The 21,704-nt window shown below is 35.0% G+C and overlaps 1 protein-coding gene across 2 annotated transcripts; it reads left to right on the top strand.

The window, feature by feature from the left end:
* Positions 1 to 427: 427 nt before the first annotated feature.
* Positions 428 to 16,221, top strand: LOC112516733 (N-terminal acetyltransferase A complex auxiliary subunit NAA15-like). Of its 2 annotated transcripts, none has more exons than XM_025123940.1 (26): positions 428 to 589; positions 2,050 to 2,128; positions 2,382 to 2,464; positions 2,563 to 2,712; positions 2,804 to 2,919; positions 4,123 to 4,228; positions 4,741 to 4,812; positions 4,902 to 5,017; positions 5,969 to 6,101; positions 7,139 to 7,216; positions 7,297 to 7,350; positions 7,438 to 7,508; positions 8,541 to 8,595; positions 8,671 to 8,766; positions 9,647 to 9,775; positions 10,390 to 10,472; positions 10,571 to 10,801; positions 11,096 to 11,228; positions 11,339 to 11,446; positions 11,959 to 12,090; positions 12,419 to 12,475; positions 12,738 to 12,835; positions 12,934 to 12,992; positions 13,094 to 13,205; positions 13,845 to 13,945; positions 15,610 to 15,788. In XM_025123940.1, the coding sequence occupies exons 1-26, from the start codon at positions 539 to 541 to the stop codon at positions 15,786 to 15,788; spliced, it is 2,682 nt and encodes an 893-aa protein (XP_024979708.1). In that variant the 5' UTR covers positions 428 to 538. The 2 variants fall into 2 exon arrangements, with proteins under 2 accessions (XP_024979708.1, XP_024979709.1); XM_025123941.1 differs by having other exon boundaries at positions 429 to 589; positions 13,860 to 13,945; positions 15,610 to 16,221.
* Positions 16,222 to 21,704: the final 5,483 nt, after the last annotated feature.

Below are 21,704 nucleotides of genomic sequence, written 5' to 3'. Positions count from 1 at the left end.
AATCAAAGTCTTGTTTCAACATTTCAGTTTCAAAAACTATACGATGACACCCAACAAAATAATACGATAACACCCTTCAGAAACATACATTTTTTCGCTTACGACAGAACCATGAAGCGGTGGTCTGTGCTGCCGTATCTTTCAATGTAGGTTGCCCTAGTCACTGATCTTGCAAACACATGCTTTAAGATACAGAAATGACAAACACATCCTTCAAGATATGAAAATCACAAATACATCCTTCAAGATATGAAAATCACAAATACATCCTTTAAGATATGAAAATAACAAACATATTACATATCTATCAAGGCATGTAAATTACAAAAAACATCCTTTAAGATATGAAAATAACAATCAGACCCCTCGTAATCTCCCGGCATAAGTTTGCACCTTTTCTCAGTAGGGTTGCAGAAGATAAACGCCACCACTCACCTCTTTCATCCCTCTCTCTTTCACATCACACGTCGCCTTATAAACCCTCAAACTATCAAATCTCTCTCTCTCTCTAGAAATCGTCTAACTTGCAACACAAACAATGGGCGCTTCGCTTCCTCCTAAAGAGGCCAACCTCTTCAAGCTCATCGTCGTAAGCTATACAATCTCAACGAGTTTAATCAGTTTGCCAATTTGGAATATTTTTACAACAGTGTTTAAAACCCTAGTTATTATTGTTTTGATTAAATGAAACTATATTGTTGACTGTTAGTCTTGGATTGTAAGGATTTTGGATCGTCAATTGTAATCAGAAAGTTTGTCTCTTGAATTAAACGTAAACATATGATTTTTCGTGTAATCGTGACGAGCTTTGTACTCGGGGAAGTGGCGGCATGTTGCTTTTATTATTAGTAATGGATTTTGGTTTATCACATTGAATGAACTGTGGACAATTTTGGTACTTTACTATCAATGCAAGCTTGAGGTTGATGTCACTTGCAGCTATGTTGAAAATACAACTGCGGTTTCAGACTTTCAGCAGCCTACTAAACCTCAAAATCTTATGCATCATATAGTATAAAATGTGGGTGTGCACCATTTGAGAACAAGCCTTTCTTTCAAACTAGCTGCCAGTAGGTGAAACACGACATAGAAGAGACTATAAAGCAGTAAAACTCAAAAGATAACATTAAGAGATGAACCTCCAATGTTTCTGGGATATCCATTATGTCATTGAGAACATCATGTATTTGTATCTGACATCAACTCATTTGATATATCCAACTCGCGTAAACCTACCTTTGATACTGTTCTAATGTCATGTTTTTGACCTCTGCATCGAGAAGCTTTACTTCTAGCATGGTAGCTAAAATGGTAAAAAGAAGAAAGTAAGTTCGTCAAAAAATAGAAGCTTGAATACGCACCATTCTTATCTTCTGTAGATCAATGAAAATATCTGCTCTCTTCGCAAGTTATTAGTCAACAAAATTGTTTCCTGTATAGATGATTCCTCTAGTACAAAACCAAATTGATTCCAAAGCACTTTAGGGGCTTTTTGGTTCGCTTTCGATCAAGTTCTGTATGGATAAAACTGATTGTGTGGATTAATCTGACTCTATAGATTGAGAGGTTTTTTGCTTGGGAGGGTTTTTTCGATAGATGGAAGGAATGTGCTTTTTATTTGGAGGGGAAGGTTTGGAGAAAACTTGGCTTACTGCTTAAAGCTCCCCTTGAAGCTTTATGAATAAGCCACTTTCTTTATCATTAACCCTTTACCAAACAATCATGTATAGCTGACCGAATAAGCTTTGATTTCCATTAGGTCCTTAACAAACAATCCCTTGGTTTTAACTCTTAAGCTATGCTCAGTAACCCACTTCTGTAGTTCTAGTTGATGCAAATATATTTTGGTATCTTTTTTCCAGATAATATTTGATCCTATCACAAGGGTTAACGACAATTAATCTTATATATATATATATATATATATATATATATAGTATTGCACTGTTTTGATGCTGCTGCTATTCTTTTGAAGGCAGAAATATTGTCTCTGTATTGAGCTGTTTACTGAGTAAATGATGCATGTTCTCTTGATTGTCTCTTTGGCAGAAATCTTATGAAACAAAACAGTATAAAAAGGGGCTAAAGGCAGCGGATGCTATATTGAAGAAGTTCCCAGATCATGGAGGTTTGTGAAGAGATGAGTTCTTATTTTTGAGTAAATAGGCATGTGTCTTTTATACCAGTACAGTTACATATACTTGTAAACATGAGAAGAAAAAAATTATCAGCTTATATGTGCACTTTCAATTAGAAATGATTAAAATTGCTAAATCATGCAATATATGTGATGGGTGGGGTGGACGGTCTGTTTTATCTTTTGGACGTATGCTTTTGACTTGTAAAATTGTTCTTATCTGTCATACTTTTCTTGCTGCTAGAAACTCTCTCAATGAAGGGATTAACATTGAACTGCATGGATCGTAAGCAAGAAGCATATGAGCTTGTACGGCTAGGATTGAAGGTTGGGTTTTCAAAGTTCATACATTAAAGCTTTCTTATTTAAAATTACTTTTTACATCAGTACAATTTAACATTTTTAATTAACGTACTGAATTGTAGAATGACCTGAAAAGCCATGTTTGTTGGCACGTCTATGGTCTTCTCTACCGATCGGACAGAGAGTACAGGGAGGCAATAAAATGTTATAGGAATGCTCTGAGGATAGATCCTGACAACATCGAAATACTTAGGGACTTGTCGCTTTTACAGGTAGATATCATTATATCGTGTACAGGGTAGTTCGTCCCCTTGTTTTCTTTGTTTTGGGTAGCTAATGGTGCTTTTTCCCATCCGATTATAGGCACAAATGCGTGACTTGGCAGGTTTTGTTGAAACTAGACAACAATTGCTGACACTAAAACCTAATCATCGGATGAATTGGATTGGTTTTGCAGTTTCTCATCACCTAAACTCAAAGTAAGTTGTGATCTTTTGTCTTTTTTCAAATTAATGTAATTCAAATGTTTCTTTTCTCATCTTTATTTATTTATTTTTATTATCGTTGTATGAGGCCATAGTCAGTACCATCATTGTTGTTAAAAGGATGCACAGAATTATATGAAAATTTATTGTATCAACATTGTCCTCCAGAAAACAAAAGGACACTGGCTTTTGCTTATTAGTGGTCATAATATTCTGGCTTCTTTGGTTAAAAAGGTTGTATGCTTGTGAAGTATGAGTTGGTTAGTTGATTGGTTGAAACTTGAAAGACACTCACACTAACCATAGAGGTGAGGCTCAGCATTGCTTGCGTGTTGCCTGTAGAATATTTGGTCCATGCCCTGTGTTTGTCCCCATCCTCACTCCCACCTCAACAGCATTTGACCTGCTTACAGAAAATTTCAGGATTATACTTGAAATGTTATGTAGATGTCCTTCTTGTCTTACACCCATAATGCTCCGTACACGGCTTGGTATATTTTTATTCGAACTTTTGACAGTGCTACTAGTATTCCACACTGTACAGTGTTCCAAAAGGCATTTTATTATAAACCAACTATGCAACAAGAATATGCATAGATTCACATCTATAAGTTCGTTCTTTAAATATCATCAGTAGTTGAGTAATCTCTCTGCTTGCTTCAGGGACTAAAAGGAAGACCATTCATCTCCTGTGTCCTCTACAAGTATGTAGACATTATTAGCTATGGAGATTTTTACTTTTTTTGCCTGTCAGATACCATTATCTGATTGTCATACTTGATGCATGCTTGCTTTGGCACATAGATACAGGGTATGGAGATGTCACCTGCATGGTATATTGTTATGCGAGGTCAATAGCCTATGCTGGCTAGATGATTGTATGCAATGATATCTGCCTGAGTGTGAAGTTCCTCTTGGTTTTCCATAGAGCTTGCTTACATCACATATCCATGTGGGATACATACGTTCTTCATGACAATTGTTTTTAACGTTCAACTTCCATTTTTTGTTGAAGTACTTGATCTATGCAGCTATCTCTACATTTTTTGGGAAGTTAATTGCTGATTTTTTCTCCATATCTTAATACCCCAGCATCAGTAAACTTTTGCTTTGTTCATGCAAATCAATGGTTATGGTAGTTAACTTCATCCCTTTTTTTGGCTGTCTGTAACTTCTCTATGGATGTTGTTTTACAAGTGCATCAAAAGCTATTGATATTCTGGAAGCATATGAAGGGACTCTCGAGGATGATTATCCTCCGGATAGCGAACGTTGTGAGCATGGAGAAATGCTGTTATACAAGGTAATAGTTGTAATAGGTAATAATGCTATCTAGGTGAAATCTTTTTGTTGATTTAGTTCCATTATATATGTTGGCACAATTGTTAGTAGATTTAGTAAACTCATAAACATAGAATAATTTGTTGATTGTTCACATGGCCCTTATTTTCCCACCCCTGGAACTTTCTTTTCTTTAAGTCCTTGCTTTGTTTTATACCTTATAGTAGATGCTCCTTGAAGTTTGTCTTTAATACGCCCTCTCTGAAAAAGCTGTTGTTGTACTTGTTATTGTGGTTCTTTCTGTAAAAGATTACTAGGTATGAAGGAAAATTTTGGTACTGGAGTTTTTGGTATCTCCCATTCTTAAGTAGGGTTTGGGAGGGTAGGATGCACACAAACCTGTTGCATCGGTTCTTCATTTAGCAAAAGAACTCCTAGGATTTTGGGGATGTCAAACTTTTTCTTGGTTTGATATGCATATGATACAAATAACACTCAGTTTTGATTGTTTCCTACACAATGTGGTTGTTCCAGATATCTTTATTGGAGGAATGTGGCTTTCTTGATAAAGCTCTTAAGGAGCTGCGCAGAAAAGAGTTCAAGATTGTAAGTTTTATCTTCTATTTACTTTGCATAATGTTTAGGATAGAGAACATTTGGCTTCATTTGATAACCTATTCCAATTTTCTTAATAGGTTGATAAATTATCCTACAAGGAAGAGGAGGTTTCTCTCCTTTTGAAGCTTAATTGCCTTGATGAAGGCGAAAAGTTGTACAGGGTGCTACTTACAATGAATCCTGACAACTACAGGTTAGATGAAAACAGTCTGTTGATGATACTTTAATGAGTACTAATATCAGATTAGATTTACATTTGTATGCCTGAAGCTAGAAGAATTGTCTGAATGATGTATTAAATTTAATACTCAGCTTATGACGTATTCAATGACTAATGCAGCGTCTGGTCTTAAACCGTGGTCTGCTCAACCATGAGAATTGCTTTATTAAATTCATAGATAAATTAAGAGGGGTTGGGGGCTTGGCATGTCATATATGCCCATTGAATTGTATTACTTCTTAATGATAAAGTTGTGTTGCTTTCCTGTTAGATCTTAACTGGTAGAGTGATTGCATATTTTGTTATATCCAGTAACAACTGAAGAAGTTGGAAAGGTTAAACTTTACATGTATGTAAAGCATGCTATTTATTTTAAGTTTTCATCCAAATCTTCACCCTCTCTGCCACCTATTTTATCTAGAATGATCAAGAAACTTATTTTTATTTTACTTCTTCAACTAATAAAAATGCTTTTCTTCATCTCAAGACATATCATTCTTTTTTCGTGAATTTCATAATGTAAATGTACCTTCTCTCTTAAGCACATGAACACACGAGACGTACTTGTATGTGCACATGCATGCATCATTCAAACAATGATGCTAGTTATGCTGTGGTTGAGAACTAAAATTCTAGTGCATTTTATAAGAAGGTATTTTGGTCATTTTTTATTCTTAGGATACAAGAAACTGTGGAGTTACTGAATTATGATATAAGATCCAAGTGATGTCTTATGTGAGATGACCAGGAATAACTTTTCTTCAAAGGCTTCACTAACTCAATATGGTTGTGGAAATCAGTTATTTATATTTTTCACACACATAGGCACCCAAAGAAAGTAGTATTTTTTATATAGAAATGTTCTATGTAGTTTGTAGAATTCTCTTTATAAAATATAATATTAATCGATCTTCCTCTATTTAGATACTATGAAGGATTGCAAAAGTGTGTGGGGTTGTATTCGGAGACTGGCCAATATTCCTCTGATGAAATAGATAAGTTGGATGCTTTGTACCAATCTCTTGGGCAGCAATACACCTGGTCGTCTGCTGTTAAGGTGATTAAATCTGATTAAATCTCCATCTTTGTGCCAGTTTCTCACTTAATGCTATAAAGAATATTTCCTTTTGGAACTCTTGAATCAAGTCTCAGATTGGATATACTACGTTAATTGATAAAATGGAATTTGTTAAATTTCTACTCTTCGAAGGAATCCCTAGGTGGGATCTATGCTAATTTTTCCGTCTGGATATATATTCTATTTGGAGGAAAAATCGGGCGGTCACTGTGACAAGTTTTGTGTGTGCATGTGTGGTATACTGATATATCTCATTGTTGGTCTAGATATACCCTTTGTTTGTTTCTGAAGCTGGGATGTACTTGTAATATGGTTCATTTACAGCCTGTAGATTCATCTCAGATGATGGCTGCTGTTTGAGAAATTGTTGCATTTGCATACATCATACATTTATACTTTTTAGATACAAATACCTTTTTTTTTCCAAATAATACTAGTCATTGCTTAGTCTTAACGTTGATATTCTAGGTATTAATTGTCAAATTAAGTGGTTGAAGGTAGTGAACTCAGGGCTTGTTTGTTAGCAGCTTGATGGGCTTAATGGGACTCGCAGCTTATTCGGTCAGCTATACATGACTGTTTGGTAGTGGCTTAATGATATATAAAGTGGCTTATTTGGTAAGCTTTTAGGGGGAGCTTTATGCAGAAAGCCAAGTTTTCTCCAAACCTTCCCCTCCCAATTAAAAAACACACTCCTTCCATATGTGAAAAAACCCTTCTAATCAAAAATCTTCCCAATCTATGCACAGACAGATTAATCCATGTAGATAGCTTTATCCGTACAGGACTTAATGGAAAACCAACCAAACAACCCCTTAAATTTAATATTTATGAGCTGGGTTTCCCGTCAATCACTCTGATTTATTTCATTAGTTTACTCCTGCAAGGTCTCTTCAACTCAGTGGAATGTAGGTTTCCCTAAAGTTTTTCTCTAGCTATGTGGTGAACTTTAAACCTAACTAAGTAACTAGATTATCTCTCTTTATTCCTCTATCTAAATCACAACACTTTTTTAGAGGATCCCGCTAGATTTTCTGGTTGCTGAAAAGTTTCGAGATGCAGCAGATAATTACATTAGGCCTCTTCTAACAAAGGTACTCCTTGTTTTGGTGTTTATTCCTTTGTTAATCTTTCTTCGTGTGCAACATCATATTTCTTTTAATGGCAATTGCAGGGAGTCCCGTCACTGTTCTCTGACCTTTCTCCTCTGTATGACCATAGTGGCAAGGTTTGTGCAAACTAACTGATTGAAGATTGTAGACTTGTTTGATGCTTTTTTGCATTATTTTGACCGACTCTTAACCTTTGTCCTTAGGCTGATATTCTTGAAAAGTTGGTCCTTGACTTGGAGGAATCACTTAAAAAGACAGGTGGATACCCTGGAAGGTAATATTGCATTATGTTAATCTACTCTTTAACCTTTTTATAATGTCAATATGATGATCTGCAAATTGAGCCCATATGTTGATTTAATTGGTATTATCTTCCTGCCTTACCGGTATTATCCCATATATAACAACTTTGGCCCCTGATCGAGGTGTTGTATTAATGTGTTTTAAGCACTTTTCCAGTATCATGCAATTTCTCTTGCATCAGAAACCATGGGCCTGCTGGTTAGCAGCTTAATGAGATTAATGGGACTCATATCTTATTTGGTCAGCTATACATGACTGTTTGGTAGTGGCTTAATGATGTAGGAAGTGGCTTATTCAGTAAGCTTCTAAGGGGTAGTTTTATGCAGAAAGCCAAGTTTAACCTGCCCCTCTCAATTAAAAAACGCACACCTTCCATCTATGAAAAACCCTCCTAAACAAAAACATTCTCAATCTATACAGACAACTTAGGACTTGGGGCCTATTTGTTAGCATCTTAATGAGCTTAATGGGACTCCCAGCTTTAGCTATACATAACTGTTTGGTAGTGGCTTAATGATATAGGAAGTGGCTTATTCAGTAAGCTTCTAGGGGAGAGCTTTATGCTGAAAGGTAAGTTTTTTCCAAACCTGTCCCTCCCAATTAAAAAACACGCTCCTTTCATCTATGAAAAAAACTCTCCCAAACAAAAACCTTCTCAATCTATACAGACAGATTAATCCATTTATTCATATAGGACTTAATGGAAAACCAACAAACATCCCCTAAGGGGGAGTGTTGTGCAGAAAACCAAGTTTTCTCCAAACCTGCCCTTCTCAATTAGAAAACACACACCTTCCATCTATGAAAACCTCCTAAACAAAAACCTTCTCAATCTATACAAACAGCTTTATCCATACAAGACTTAATGAAAAACCAACCAAACAACCCCTGTAACTTTATTGCATCCCATCTTCTGGATGCTGTTGTGTCTGGTCGATAAAGTTTCTACTTTTTTGTTCCCTGCGTGTTAGCATTAATTCTTTGTGTTACATGTTATGTCCAGATCAGGAAAAGAGCCACCTTCCACACTTATGTGGACTTTGTTTTATTTGGCTCAGGTTGGTTATTGATTCATAAGTTTTAGGTTCCAATTAATTTGCATATTCTCATTCTTATGGAGATGACTTCTGCAGCATTATGATAGACGGGCTCGGTATGATATGGGTCTTGCTAAAATCGATGAAGCTATGCAACATACTCCAACTGTTATTGATTTATACTCTGTTAAGGTCTGCTTATACCATCCTTTTTTCTCTTCGTTTATCAAGGATAATCGTATCTGTGTATTTCTTTTTCAGAAAATATATCTTCTATTATCTACTAGCATTTAGATTATCTAATGTGTGTTTTACAAGCTTTTCTGCATGATTTATAGACTTGGAATCAGAAGGAAGTAACTTCAACAGTTGCTCAAATGCTATTGAACCATTTTATAGCAACATGTAGTAAAGAATTAGAACCTTTTGCGTATGTGTTCTCGAATTTGGAGAGAAGAAAGAAATGGAAGGAAAAGAAAGGGAGGAAAAAGAAGGGAAGGAAAACAATTTTTTTATTTGTGTTCTTGAAAGTGAAGGAAAAGGAAGGAAAGAAAAAAAAAGAAAATAATTTTTCGTGTTCTTGAAGAGGAGAGAGAGGAAGTGAAAGATGTTGTGTTTACTAATTTACCCTTTCAATATAACCTTTGATATGAAAGATTGGGTAATTTTGTAATTTTAATAATCTTTTTAAAGGGTTTTAATTTCTTTCCTTCCTTTTCCTCCCACATTTGGGAGGAAACTTATCATTATTTTCCTTCCTTTTCTCTCCTAAAAAAGTTCCAAGAACACGAGTTCTTTTACTTTCCTCCCCCCTTTTTTTCCTTTTGTAAAAGAAGTTTCGAGAACACAGCGTAAAATGATCTGAGGGCTCCATATTTCCACAATCTAGTGGAGCTGCATAAAAGCTTCCATATTTTGATTCTTTTGCTTTTGCTTTCAAAAGATATTTATGCATGTAGACGCTTGAAATGGTTTTTAGCTCCTACACATTGCAGATTATCTTTTCTGTGAATCCTCAGCTACTGTGATGGTTACTTTTAGATCTTGAAGAAGTGGTTTTTTTCCTTCGCAGAGCAAGATACTAAAACATGCTGGGGACTTTGCTGCAGCAGCTGCTTTGGCAGATGAAGCTAGGTGCATGGATCTTGCAGATCGATATGTAAATAGTCAATGTGTTAAGAGAATGTTGCAGGCTGATCAGGTTCAAATCTTCAAATATGTTTCGTTCTTCTCTTACTGAAGTTACATGTTTGTATACTGTAACATCCCAAAGCCCAAAGCAACAGACTGGCCCAATAACTTCAAATAACTTAAAACCATGGTGGAAGTTATTGGTAGCCCATAACTTGAGGCTTATAAGGAGCTCACAAATCTCAGTTTCTATCCATTTGGGACGAATTGCTACAAACTCCCCCACTTACACTTCAGACGTCCTCGTTAGGCCTGCCCAGAATCTTCCTCCCTGTGTTCGGCGATGTGGGATTTGCCTAAGGTGTTACAAACACCCCCTCTTGAGGACTCATCATACCCGATGAGGTTTGCCCCACCATCCCGATGGTTCAAGGATCGGCTCTGATACCATTTGTAATACCTTAAAGCCCAAAGCAACATACTGGGCAATAACTTCAAGGCCAATTTCAAACCACAGTGGAAGTTATTGGTATCCCACAACTTGAGGCTTATAAGGAGCTCACAATCCCATTTTCTATCTATGTGGGACGAGTTGTTACATATATGATTCTTGATTTTGAATTTTGGTTCTCGTCTTTGTTCTTTTCTAATCTTGATATGTTCATGGTATATGATTTTTGATAGGTCCCACTTGCTGAAAAGACCGCTGTGTTGTTCACAAAAGATGGTGATCAACATAATAACCTGCATGACATGCAGTGCATGTGGTAAGTCTTTGTTTTACAGACTTGAGAGGCCTAATGTATGTGAAAAACCGCTATATCTATAATATCTACTGAATATGTTTAAATGTCTCCGTTTGAAGGTATGAACTTGCTTCGGGGGACAGTTATTTTCGCCAGGGTGACCTTGGACGTGCTTTGAAAAAATTCTTGGCTGTTGAGAAGCATTATGCAGATATAACCGAAGACCAATTTGATTTCCATTCTTATTGTTTAAGGAAAATGACTCTACGTGCCTATATTGAAATGTTAAGATTCCAAGATCGGCTTCATGCTCATGCTTACTTTCGGAAGGCAGCAACTGGAGCTATAAGGTGAAGCTTCTGTGATTATTTATTTGTTGGCTTTTGACAGTTTGGCAATTTTTAAACCATCCTGTAAGTTTTATTGTTAACGGAAAAAGGACTAGAAGTTTTCTTTTCTTGAAAAATTTGCTAGATGTCCCTTTTGATATTTTAATTTCTTGAGGGAGGTTCAGAGGAAAACCCCCCAAAAAATGAAAAACTGAGGAGCACCCTGGTAACTATTTATCTGGATGGAAAACCGTAACCTGACCCTTAATTTCTTAACCTGACTATTGGTATTTTGTGCTCCATTGCGTGATGCAGATGCTACATTAAGCTGTATGATTCTCCTCCGAAATCGTCAACCGAAGAAGATGATGAACTAGCAAAATTGCCTGCTTCTCAAAAGAAGAAAATGAGGCAAAAGCAGAGAAAAGCTGAAGCGCGAGCAAAAAAAGTATGCCGATTTACTCAGTTTCATCCCAACAGATTTACGTTTGATGGTCCCCCCCCCCCCCCCAAAAAAAAAAAAACCCTGCATGACATGTATTTTTGATGTTTCTTTAGGAGGCAGAAGTGAAGAACGAGGAAGCTAATGTGAGTGGTGTTTCCAAGTATGGGAAACGAAATGTCAAGACAGTTGATCCAGATCCAAATGGAGAGAAACTACTGCAGGTTTTTCCTCTTTGAGTCTATCTTTAGTTGAAACTCTGTTATTTAGTGCATTCATTTTTCTTGTATAGTTAATGTTGTAAAAGAATTATGTTTTGTATTATTAGTATATACATACACACACACAAAGGGTTAGGTTCAGGGGAAAACCACAAAGAAAATGAAAAACCGAGGAACACTGTAACTGTTCATTTGTAAGGTATGCGTATGTGCATACAAATAATTTGTAAGCAATTTGTCCGGTATGCACATGTGCATAGCAAGCACACATGCATAAAAACCAAGAAACAACTTCAGTTACTTGGATGCGCATGTGAATACCCTCCAGATGAATGGTTATCTGGGTGTTCCTCAGTTTTTACTTTTTTGGGGTTTTCCCCTTAACCTTCCTCCCTTTCTCTCTCTCTCTCTCTCTCTATATATATATATATATATATATTGTATATGTGTATGCAAACATCTTGGAAAACAATTTTTTAGTCAGTATGCCGAGTAACATTTTCTCTTTGATCTAGACTGAAGATCCTTTAATGGAAACCGGAAAGTACCTGAAACTGCTTCAGAAGCATTCATCTGATTACTTGGAGACACATTTGCTTTCATTTGAAGTAAATATGAGAAAGCAGAAGATCTTGCTTGCGTTGCAGGTAATTTTGTCAGGGAATTTAGACGACAACTTTCTTTGCTCCATTTTTATTATTTCACTATGTTAGGCAAACTATTACTTGCAGTGGTATGTTCAGCTGGAAGACCCCAGAAAGTGGTAGTCTCTGGATTCCACTTCGATTAAAAATTTCCTCTTTTTTGTGTTCTACAACCTCCTTTCCGTTGTACCCTGCTGGGTTAATTTTGTTGGTAAACATGGCTTCGTGTGTGTGTATTTATATATGTAATGCTTGTGATAACTTTAGGATTGGATAGTACCTTGGGGCTTGTTTAGATCTAACCCTTAGACTGTTTTTCTATTTCATGAAGGCTTTGAAGCACCTGGTACAACTGGATGCTGAAAACCCAGACTCTCATCGTTGCTTGGTACGTCATTCCTACCTAAATAAGTAAATGAAATCAATGCTTTACATTAAAAAAGTAAAACAAAATTGAATTTATTGAACGCCAATTATGTCTAAATGTCCTTATAGACTGCTTTGTAGGACTTAAAAGTTTACAAGACCAAACAATGTAAAGGTGTTACAATAAGTTGATAGGACGCTTTTGGACGTTCTAACAAGTTTTTTAGGACAGTCTTGAAATAAAGCGTTCTATTAGTTTATTAATATGAGTGTGGGTTTCACAGATAAGATTTTTCCATAAAGTGGCATCAAGATCTACTCCGACGACTGATGCTGAAAAACTCGTTTTTGGTGTATTGGAAGCAGAACGACCAACTTTCAGGTTATTTCATGTTATATTTTGTGTTTGCAGTAATGCTCGGCTGCTCGCCAATCTCTACTAGTCGTTTCTTATTAAATGCTCATCTTTCTTTTTTGTAGTCAACTCCATGGTAAATCTCTGATGGAGGCAAATGCTGTTTTCCTCGAACAACATAAAGGTCATCCATCTCTTTTCTACGCTTATGATACATGCTTGGTGATATGTGCACGATTTATATCCTCTGTGCACGTTTAAGACACCATGCTTGTGATTTTGTAGATTCCTTGATGCACAGAGCAGCGGCAGCCGAGATGATCTATTGTTTAGAACCAAATAAAAAGGCAGAGGCAATCAAATTGATTGAAGAATCGCTCAATAATGCCGTTTCTAGGTAAGTGTCCAAATACTATTTTAGTTGTCCCAAAATTAGTGTCCACTTTCAAAAGTAAGCATACTTTCCAATTCTACCCTTAATTATGAGATGGAGAAATTCATTTCTTCTTCTGTTAGTAAGGGTAAATCTGTCATTTAGTTAATTAACCTCCCTCCCAAAATAAGTGTCCAAATATTTTATTTGTTCCAAAATTAGTGTCCACTTTCAAAAGTAAGTGCACACTTTTCAATTCTACCCTTGATTATGAGATGGAGAAATTCATTTCTCCTTCTATTAGTAAGGGTAAATCTGTAATTTTGTTGATTAACCCCCCTTTCCTAGAATAAGAGTCCAAATTTCTATTTTAGTTTGTCCCAAAATTAGTGTCCACTTCCAAAAGTAAGTGCATACTTTCCAATTCTACCCTTAATTATCAGACAGAGATTCATTTATCCTATTATCAAGGGTAAATCTGTCCTTTAGTTAATTAAGAAGTGTAATAATTACACGGTATAACTATGTGCCTTTTTCATCATGGACATTTATTTTGAGACGGAGGTAGTACATCAATTGAAGTGTTCGTCTTCCTTCTTGCATACTTCCAATTCTACCCTTGATGTTCTCGGTTGCTTAAATGTTTGTTTTGTTACTGACTAGTAACGGATTGCGTAGATCTGTGAAAGAATGGAAGCTGAAAGACTGTGTTGCAGTTCACAAAATTTTGGTGGCTACTTTTGATGACCGAGATGCTGCACTGAGTAAGCCTTACCGTCTTTTTCTTCAATTTTCAATCATTTAGGGTGCTTTTGATGAGGACGAGACACAACAAAACAAAAAACTTGTCTCACATTTGGTGCGACAATTGAGGCTTGTTTGTTAGCAGCTTAAGAAGAATCACAACTTATTCGGTCAGCTGTACATGACTGTTCGGTAGTGGCTTAATGATATAGAAAGTGTCATTCAATAAGCTTCTAGGGGGAGTTATATGCAGAAAGGCAAGTTTTTTCCAAACCTGTCATTTCCAATCAAAAAATAAGTTCCTTCAATCTATGAGAAAACCCTCCCAAACAAAAACCTTCCCCAGCTATACAGACAGATTAATCTACCCAAATAGCTTTATCCATACAGGACTTGGTGGAAAACCAATAAAACAGCCTTCGACTGGGACAGGACATGACTGAGTGGGACAAAAATAGAGTTCTTTTGTCCCGCCAAAGTGGGTGGAACAAAATCATGGTGATGGGACAAAATAAGTAAATTACTAAACTACCCATGTCAAATTAAAATCTTTCACATCATTTCTGGTCAGTCCATTCCTGTTGCGGCCTTAGCTGTCCATCCTTAGATAAAATGTGGTATCATTGTACCAAATAACATGGGAGTTGGCATCTTTGCATCCATCATTTTTACAAATCAATAGTGAAAACCGTAATAAATTCCAAGTTAGATTCTTCTTTTAGATGGAATGGAGTAATAGGAAAGAAAACAAGAAACAAACACCTCATGATTTTATATACTTATGTTGGTAGTGAATTACTTAGGTTTTTGGCGCATATATATTATATAGGACCATGTTGAGGGGAAAACCACAAAAATGAAAAACCGAGGAACATCCTGGTAATCATTCATCTGGATGGCATGCACATGTGTATACAAGTTGTTTGTAAGCAATTTGTCCGGTATACACATGAACATGCACACGTGCATAAAAACCAAGAAACGACTTTAGTTATTTGTATGCACATGTGCATACCGTCCAGGTGAATGGTTACAACTTACCCGCATGTTCCTTATTTTTATTTTTTTACGGTTTTCCTTTGAACCTGACCCTATATATATATATATATAGAGAGAGAGAGAGAGAGAGAGAGAGAGAGAGAGAGGGTTGGGTTCACGTGAGACCCGTAAGACCARTTTATGTTCATTGATCAACTTTATAAGCTAATGATTTAATGGTCTAAAGTTGCACGGTGGCAATTTTGTGATTATTGAGAAGTTCCATGGCAATTTTGTGATTTTGAATGTTCAGATTGTAGATCTAATCCAAGGGTTGAGAATTGGTCTTACGGGTCTCACGAAAAACCCTTGGTCTCACATGATCCCAAGTCTATATATATTTGCTTCTAACCAAACCAAATAAACCCAATATATTGTATGGGGTCTGGAGGGTAAGATGTACGCATACCTAATCTCTACCATAAAAGGTACAACAAATGTTTCCGTGAAGAGCCCTAGCTTGTTATAGATTTGCTTCTAACCAAACCAATGAACCCAATATATCCCATAGGTCTATGGAGGGTAAGATGTACACAAACTTAACCTCTATCAGAAAAAGTAAAGTAGATGCTTTCGTGAAGACCCCCAACTTATTATATATTTGCTTCTACGCAACTTCATTTCTGAAATTCGTTTCTTTTTGTAGGATGGAAAAACCGATGTGCAGAAGAATTTCCGTACTCAACCTACTTCGAAGGCAGAGTCTGCTCTGCAAACAAGGCTTCCAAACAGGCACACGAAAATGCTGAAAATGGCGGTATTGATTTTCTTCCGTCAAACGGTAAAGTAGAAAAAATCGAGGCCATCAAGAATCTAGCCATTTAAAACCGACACTTAAAATCAGAAGGTGTTGAATTAAATTAGAGCCCATGAAAAAAGATCGAGAACTATAGATCCCGGAGTGCGTACTATTTATTTCTAGATCCTCAAAGCCGACTTCTTTTGTTCATGGGACGATGATTCCTTTGAAAATGTGTATAATTTACTCGAGTTTGCTTCTAGTCGGCGAATGAAGTTTTTGCAAGATATGGGAAGTTGGAAGCAACTTTAAAGCGATTTTCGAGTTAGAGCGAAAACGACCTGCTTTTGATCGATCGTAGTCGAAAATGTGGAGAGTATGTTGTACTGGTGATTCTGGTTGGTTCTTTTTTATTTATGTTGTATAAATGCTATATTTTTTATTTGCAAAAATTTTGGCATTTAAATATTTTAGAGTGATTTGAGCCTTTGCTAATTGCTATTATTTCCATGGATATGGACTTCACTATGCATGATATTTGTCAAGATACAATTTTTTGTTTCAAATCCAATGTTTATATGTGCTGTTTGGTTCAGCACTAGGAATGAAAATGAAAATGAAAATGACATTTTTAACCCTCGGTATAATGTTTATTAGCGATGGTCAAAATTCGGTCCTGAGCTGCCTAAATCGTCCCGTGCTCAAAACGCTATTCTCATAATCAGTCCTGATGTAACTGGTCTCGACCAAAAACCCAAGGCCCAGTTAAGGTTATTTGTAATTATAAATGGTCCTGGGCCGGGTCGAAACCAGTCTCAATTTCCCCCCCAAAAAACTCTTTAAGTTTAAACGTAAAAAAATTGGTTGAAGATTGTCTCTATTGATGAATATTACCCATGTGACATAATATTAAGGGGGTGTTTGTGATTGCTTATAAAAACAACTTATTGACTTATTCCGGTGTGACACCCTGTAATAAACACTTTTGAATGTTTGGATAAACAACTTATACTGGTGCCAAACCGGTAATAAGGAGTTTTTGAAGAAGTTAAACCATTCTAACTTATAATAAGTTGATCAACACTTTTGTAGAAAAACATAAGTTATTTCAAATAAGCAATCCCAAATACCCCTAAACATCGATAAATTTCATATCGTATATATTAATTGATTAATATTCATTATGTAAAATATTATTCACTGATGAATATACACCGTCTAAAATTTCATCGGTATAGATTTTCAACATTTCCGTTGTTTCCATTTGTAAATACACATAATATCGCTTTGGAAATAAAAGAAAATGTGTTTTCAATTTTAATTTTGTAAATAGGAAATTTAATTAATTTCCAAGAATTATTTAGAACAAATTGCATGAAAAAAATAAAATACTTTAACTTGATTCCTATTATGGGTAATGTACTTTTAAAACTTCCATTTTGCTATCTAAAATTAAAGTTTTAAACATTTAAGTACCCGGGTAACTGGTTAAAGCATTAACCAATTACCATGCTGATGTGGCGAATGATATCCAGTCACTCACCTCATCAGCATGGTAACCGGTTAATGCTTCAACCGGTTACCCGGGTACTTAAATATTTAAAACTTTACATCTTAGGTACCAAAATGGAGGTCTTGAAAGTACGTTACCCAAAATATGAATCAAGTTAAAGTACGTTAATTTTTTATGCAATTTTTCCTATTATTTAAAATAACGTGTGGGAGAAAAGACCTACGATATCAGTGATTTCATATTAACAATAATATTACTAATTTAATCAACAAAAACGATCTTGAATCGTATTATTAGACATAATTTCGTGTTAGAATTCTTATAAATCTATAAACAGGTTGATGAGTTTGTTTAACTACTCGATCCTCCGATTTCCTACACTTGCTTTCTTGTGCGTTTCTTTTTTCATCAACAGTCTTACCTAAAACCATTACGATCTTTAAGATTCCGATGTTTTAAATCAAAACCGATAATCAATAAAAAATATCGTTTTAGTTAAACTACAAAAATACTATGAACCACAAGGATGGTGCTTGATTGGTTTGAGCTTGGACTCCAAAGGTCAAAAGTGTCTGGAGGTCTCAAGTTTATATCCAAGGAAAAATAAAAATCCCATTGTGATCACGGAGGTTCAAATGAGGTGACTCCAGACTACCCGTAAAACAAGTGTTCGTCATAAGATTAGTCGGCTCACATAGCGGGTTGAATATCCAACATAATAAAAAAAATGATAAACTTTTTATTGATTATTTATCAAATATATAAATTACTATAGAAAATAAAAAATAACAAATCTATAGAATTTCAATTGGTACCATTAATTATTGAGCAAATCGCATGAAAAAATAACGTACTTTAACTTGATTTATATTTTGGGTAACGTACTTTCAAAACTTCTATTTTGGTAACTAAGATGTAAAGTGTTAAACATTTAAGTACCCGGGTAACAAGTTGAAACATTAACTGGTTACCATGCTGATGTGGCGATTGATGTGATGAAATTGGGTTGAATAGCAAATAACATTGAGTTGGATACCACATCACTCGCCACATCAGCATGGTAACCAGTTAATGCTTCAACTGGTTACCCGTGTACTTAAATGTTTAAAACTTTACATCTTAGTTATCAAAATGAAAGTTTTAAAAGTACGTTACCCAAAATAAAAATCAAGTTAAGTTACATTACTTTTTCATGCAATTTGTCCTTAATTATTCTATTTACTTTTTCATATATTGTGTATAACTATCAATATATGCTTCCACATGGATCATGTGCATGTTATCACATTTTTTATTTGGGGATTTAATCATTTGAGAATCTCAAATATTACGATGATTACGAGATGTACACTAAAAAAATGAAGAGTATCAGTGAGGAAAAATTCCTTCGTTGATCCGTAGTTAAAGGGGTCTTCCGTCGTTGATAGTCCGTCGGTCAAAAGCTCGTGGGTAATGCTATCAATGACGTATTGACGGAATTCAGTGATAGATTCTTTTGATCGCTAATTTTCGTTATTGATGCCCAGTTTTCTAGCAGTGGTATGATTTTCTTTTTTCCGTTTAAGGTTAGAATTTGATATATTGATTAACATGTATTGTTTCATAATGTGTTTGTTTCATATGTACTCGGTTCACAATATGAAACATTTTTTTAGTTGTGTTTTGTGTTTTTCACAGACACATACAAAATGTTTACGTTGCGAAACAAATATATGTTAATGAATACATTAAATCAGAGACGTAGATGAAAAAAAGATCATGTGAAATAACACATGATGCGTTGGCTATGAAGGTTATCACTTGTCACAATGTTATGGGTTCCTATGAAATTATGATAACCTTTAGAACCGATGTATCATGTGTTATTTCATATGATTTTTTTTTCTACCTATGGATTAGATTTAATGTATTGATTAATATATATTTGTTTCACAATGTGAACATTTTTTATGTGTTTGTGAAACACAAAATACAACTAAAAAGTTTCACATTGTGAAATCGGATTCATATGAAAGAAACACATTATAAAACGAATATATGCTAATAACTAAATTAAATTTTAGCATTAGATAGAAAAAAAATCAAATGTGTATAGGTTGGGTTCACGTTAGACCAAAGGTTTTTAGTGAGACCCGTAAGATCAATTTATGTTCATTGATCAACTTTATAAGCTAATGATTTAATGGTCTAAAGTTGCACATTGACAATTTTGTGATTATTGAGAAGTCTCGTGGCGTTTATGAATGTTCAGATTGTAGATCTAATCCAAGGGTTGAGGATTGGTCTTACGGGTCTCACGAAAAACCCTTGGTCTCACATGATCCCAAGTCTCTCTCTCTCTCTCTCTCTCTCTCTATATATATATATATATAATACTTGAAATCGTGTGAAACCAATCTGTTTTCGTGATACCATCTTTTTACACTTGAAACTTCACAGTAAAACACTGTGAAGACACAATGTAACCTTCACAGCGTTTTGCTGTGAAGTTTCAAATGTAAAAAAATGGTCTTACTTGTCTCACGAAAACAGTTTGGTCTCACGTGATTCCATATATATATATATATATATATATATATAGGTGGGTTATTATACAACCCTTTATATTTGTACAACCAATACAATACAATTTCAACCGTCCATTTAATTTGATTAATATGTGATTTCATAGAATTTTTGATTATTTCCTAATATAGAGTATTGATCATAATTAATTAATCTTATTCATCTTTCATAAATATTCAAATCATAATAAATGAACTCACATCATTTCTATAAATATCTCAATTAATTGGGTTGCATTGATTGTACAAATAGACATGATTATATTTGAAATATATCGTATATATATATATATATATATATATATATATATATATATATATATTGAGAGATGTACTATTCCAAAATGGAAGTTTGGAATCCTAAAAGTCACATATTTGAACTCTAAAATCAAAATAGAAATAAATAAAAGACAATAACTCCCCCACATAAATTGAAGTTGTCGGTTGACTCCCTAAGACGAAGGTCACCAAACGCAACGTGAAAATGGGATCTCATTTTCACACACAATTATCAAAATTCCATCAACCTCCTCCTTTGACTTTATCATACCATCATAATTCTGCAATACAACAACTCTCTGGATTAAAAAAATGTCTTTCAATGGTTCTAAAATCATCTGAATAATTTTATATCTTGGGCCTTCATTAATTAACCATTCAGCGCTTTAATTTCGTTGTAAATAATCACCAAACAATTCATTTGACACCACATCACGAGAGTATGTTAATCATTCTGCACCAAACCATTCAACAACTGCTAAACAACATTTTAACATAAAGATGTTCTAAAAATCTTTCTTAAAAACGTCATATAAACTTGTTGCAAAAATTGTTGTTCACTTGTTTGATCTTATAAAACAGTCTATTAACACACTTAGTTTTTTTAAACGATAAATCCGATTTTTTTTAATTAAAGAAGAGATTGTATAATTATAGTCCAAGTCTAGTCCCTATTTGACAACGCAAGAACCACATGGTTTGTCCCTGCAAACGAACCCACATCACACGGCCACGATCGAACCCACCACACCATCCACAAAATCTTTAGCCCTACGATCTTGCCTTATATCTAACCCTCTTCTTTATCTTTGCCGCCCTTTTACTTTTAGTGTGTTATATATACACACGAAAACACTTTCATTTTATGAGAACATGAAAACATCTTTTACTACAATCAATGATATATATATACACACACACACACACACACACGAGAACACCTTCATTTTATAAGAACGTAAGAACAACTTTTTATTACACTCAATGACATACACACACGAGAACACCTTCATTTTATAAGGATGTGAGAACATCTTTTACTACAGTCAATAATATATAATACTATATTGATCACATATGATACATATGTGGTACTGAATCGAAGACGTGAGTGCGACCTAGTTTGCGGCTCAAGTCACCTATATACCACTAGACCCTCTCATATGTATTATCACATGTGATAAGGGTGTTCTTGATGTTATACTAGATCAGAGATGTAGGCGACATTTGGCACAACCTAGGCCGCAGGCATGCCGTTCACACATGAGCCTCCTTATTTGTATTATCATATGTGATAAGGGTGTTCTTGCATTTTCATAAAATGAAGGTGTTCTAATTTGAACTTCCACACACACACACACACACACACACATATATATATATATATATATATATATAGAGAGAGAGAGAGAGAGAGAGAGAAAAGTTATGTTGAGAACTTGTTTTTTATTGAAAACCTAAGAACCGTCCACAACGTGTAAAGTGTCATTTTTTAAGGATGAATATAATATGAATGAGTTATTCATTATGAATCACACATTTAATAAATAACACGTTTATATTCCAGATGAATATGTCATGTATCACTACTAAAATACAAGGTATCATCGACGGCTGTTTATTGTAGGACCACTTAATCCACGAAA

The sequence above is a fragment of the Cynara cardunculus genome (genome assembly GCF_001531365.2).
Source record: "Cynara cardunculus var. scolymus isolate 2C chromosome LG 8, CcrdV1, whole genome shotgun sequence".
In the NCBI taxonomy this organism is placed as follows: Eukaryota; Viridiplantae; Streptophyta; class Magnoliopsida; order Asterales; family Asteraceae; genus Cynara; species Cynara cardunculus.
This window is presented reverse-complemented; position numbering and strand designations above follow the sequence as displayed.

Excerpts from the sequence above, each read along its gene's own strand:
- LOC112516733 (XM_025123940.1), top strand. The coding sequence starts at position 539 with ATGGGCGCTTCGCTTCCTCCTAAAGAGGCCAACCTCTTCAAGCTCATC. Across the intron at positions 2,465-2,562 it reads TTGTACGGCTAGGATTGAAG|AATGACCTGAAAAGCCATGT; the intron begins GTTGGGTTTTCA and ends ACTGAATTGTAG. Across the intron at positions 2,920-4,122 it reads TCTCATCACCTAAACTCAAA|TGCATCAAAAGCTATTGATA; the intron begins GTAAGTTGTGAT and ends TTGTTTTACAAG.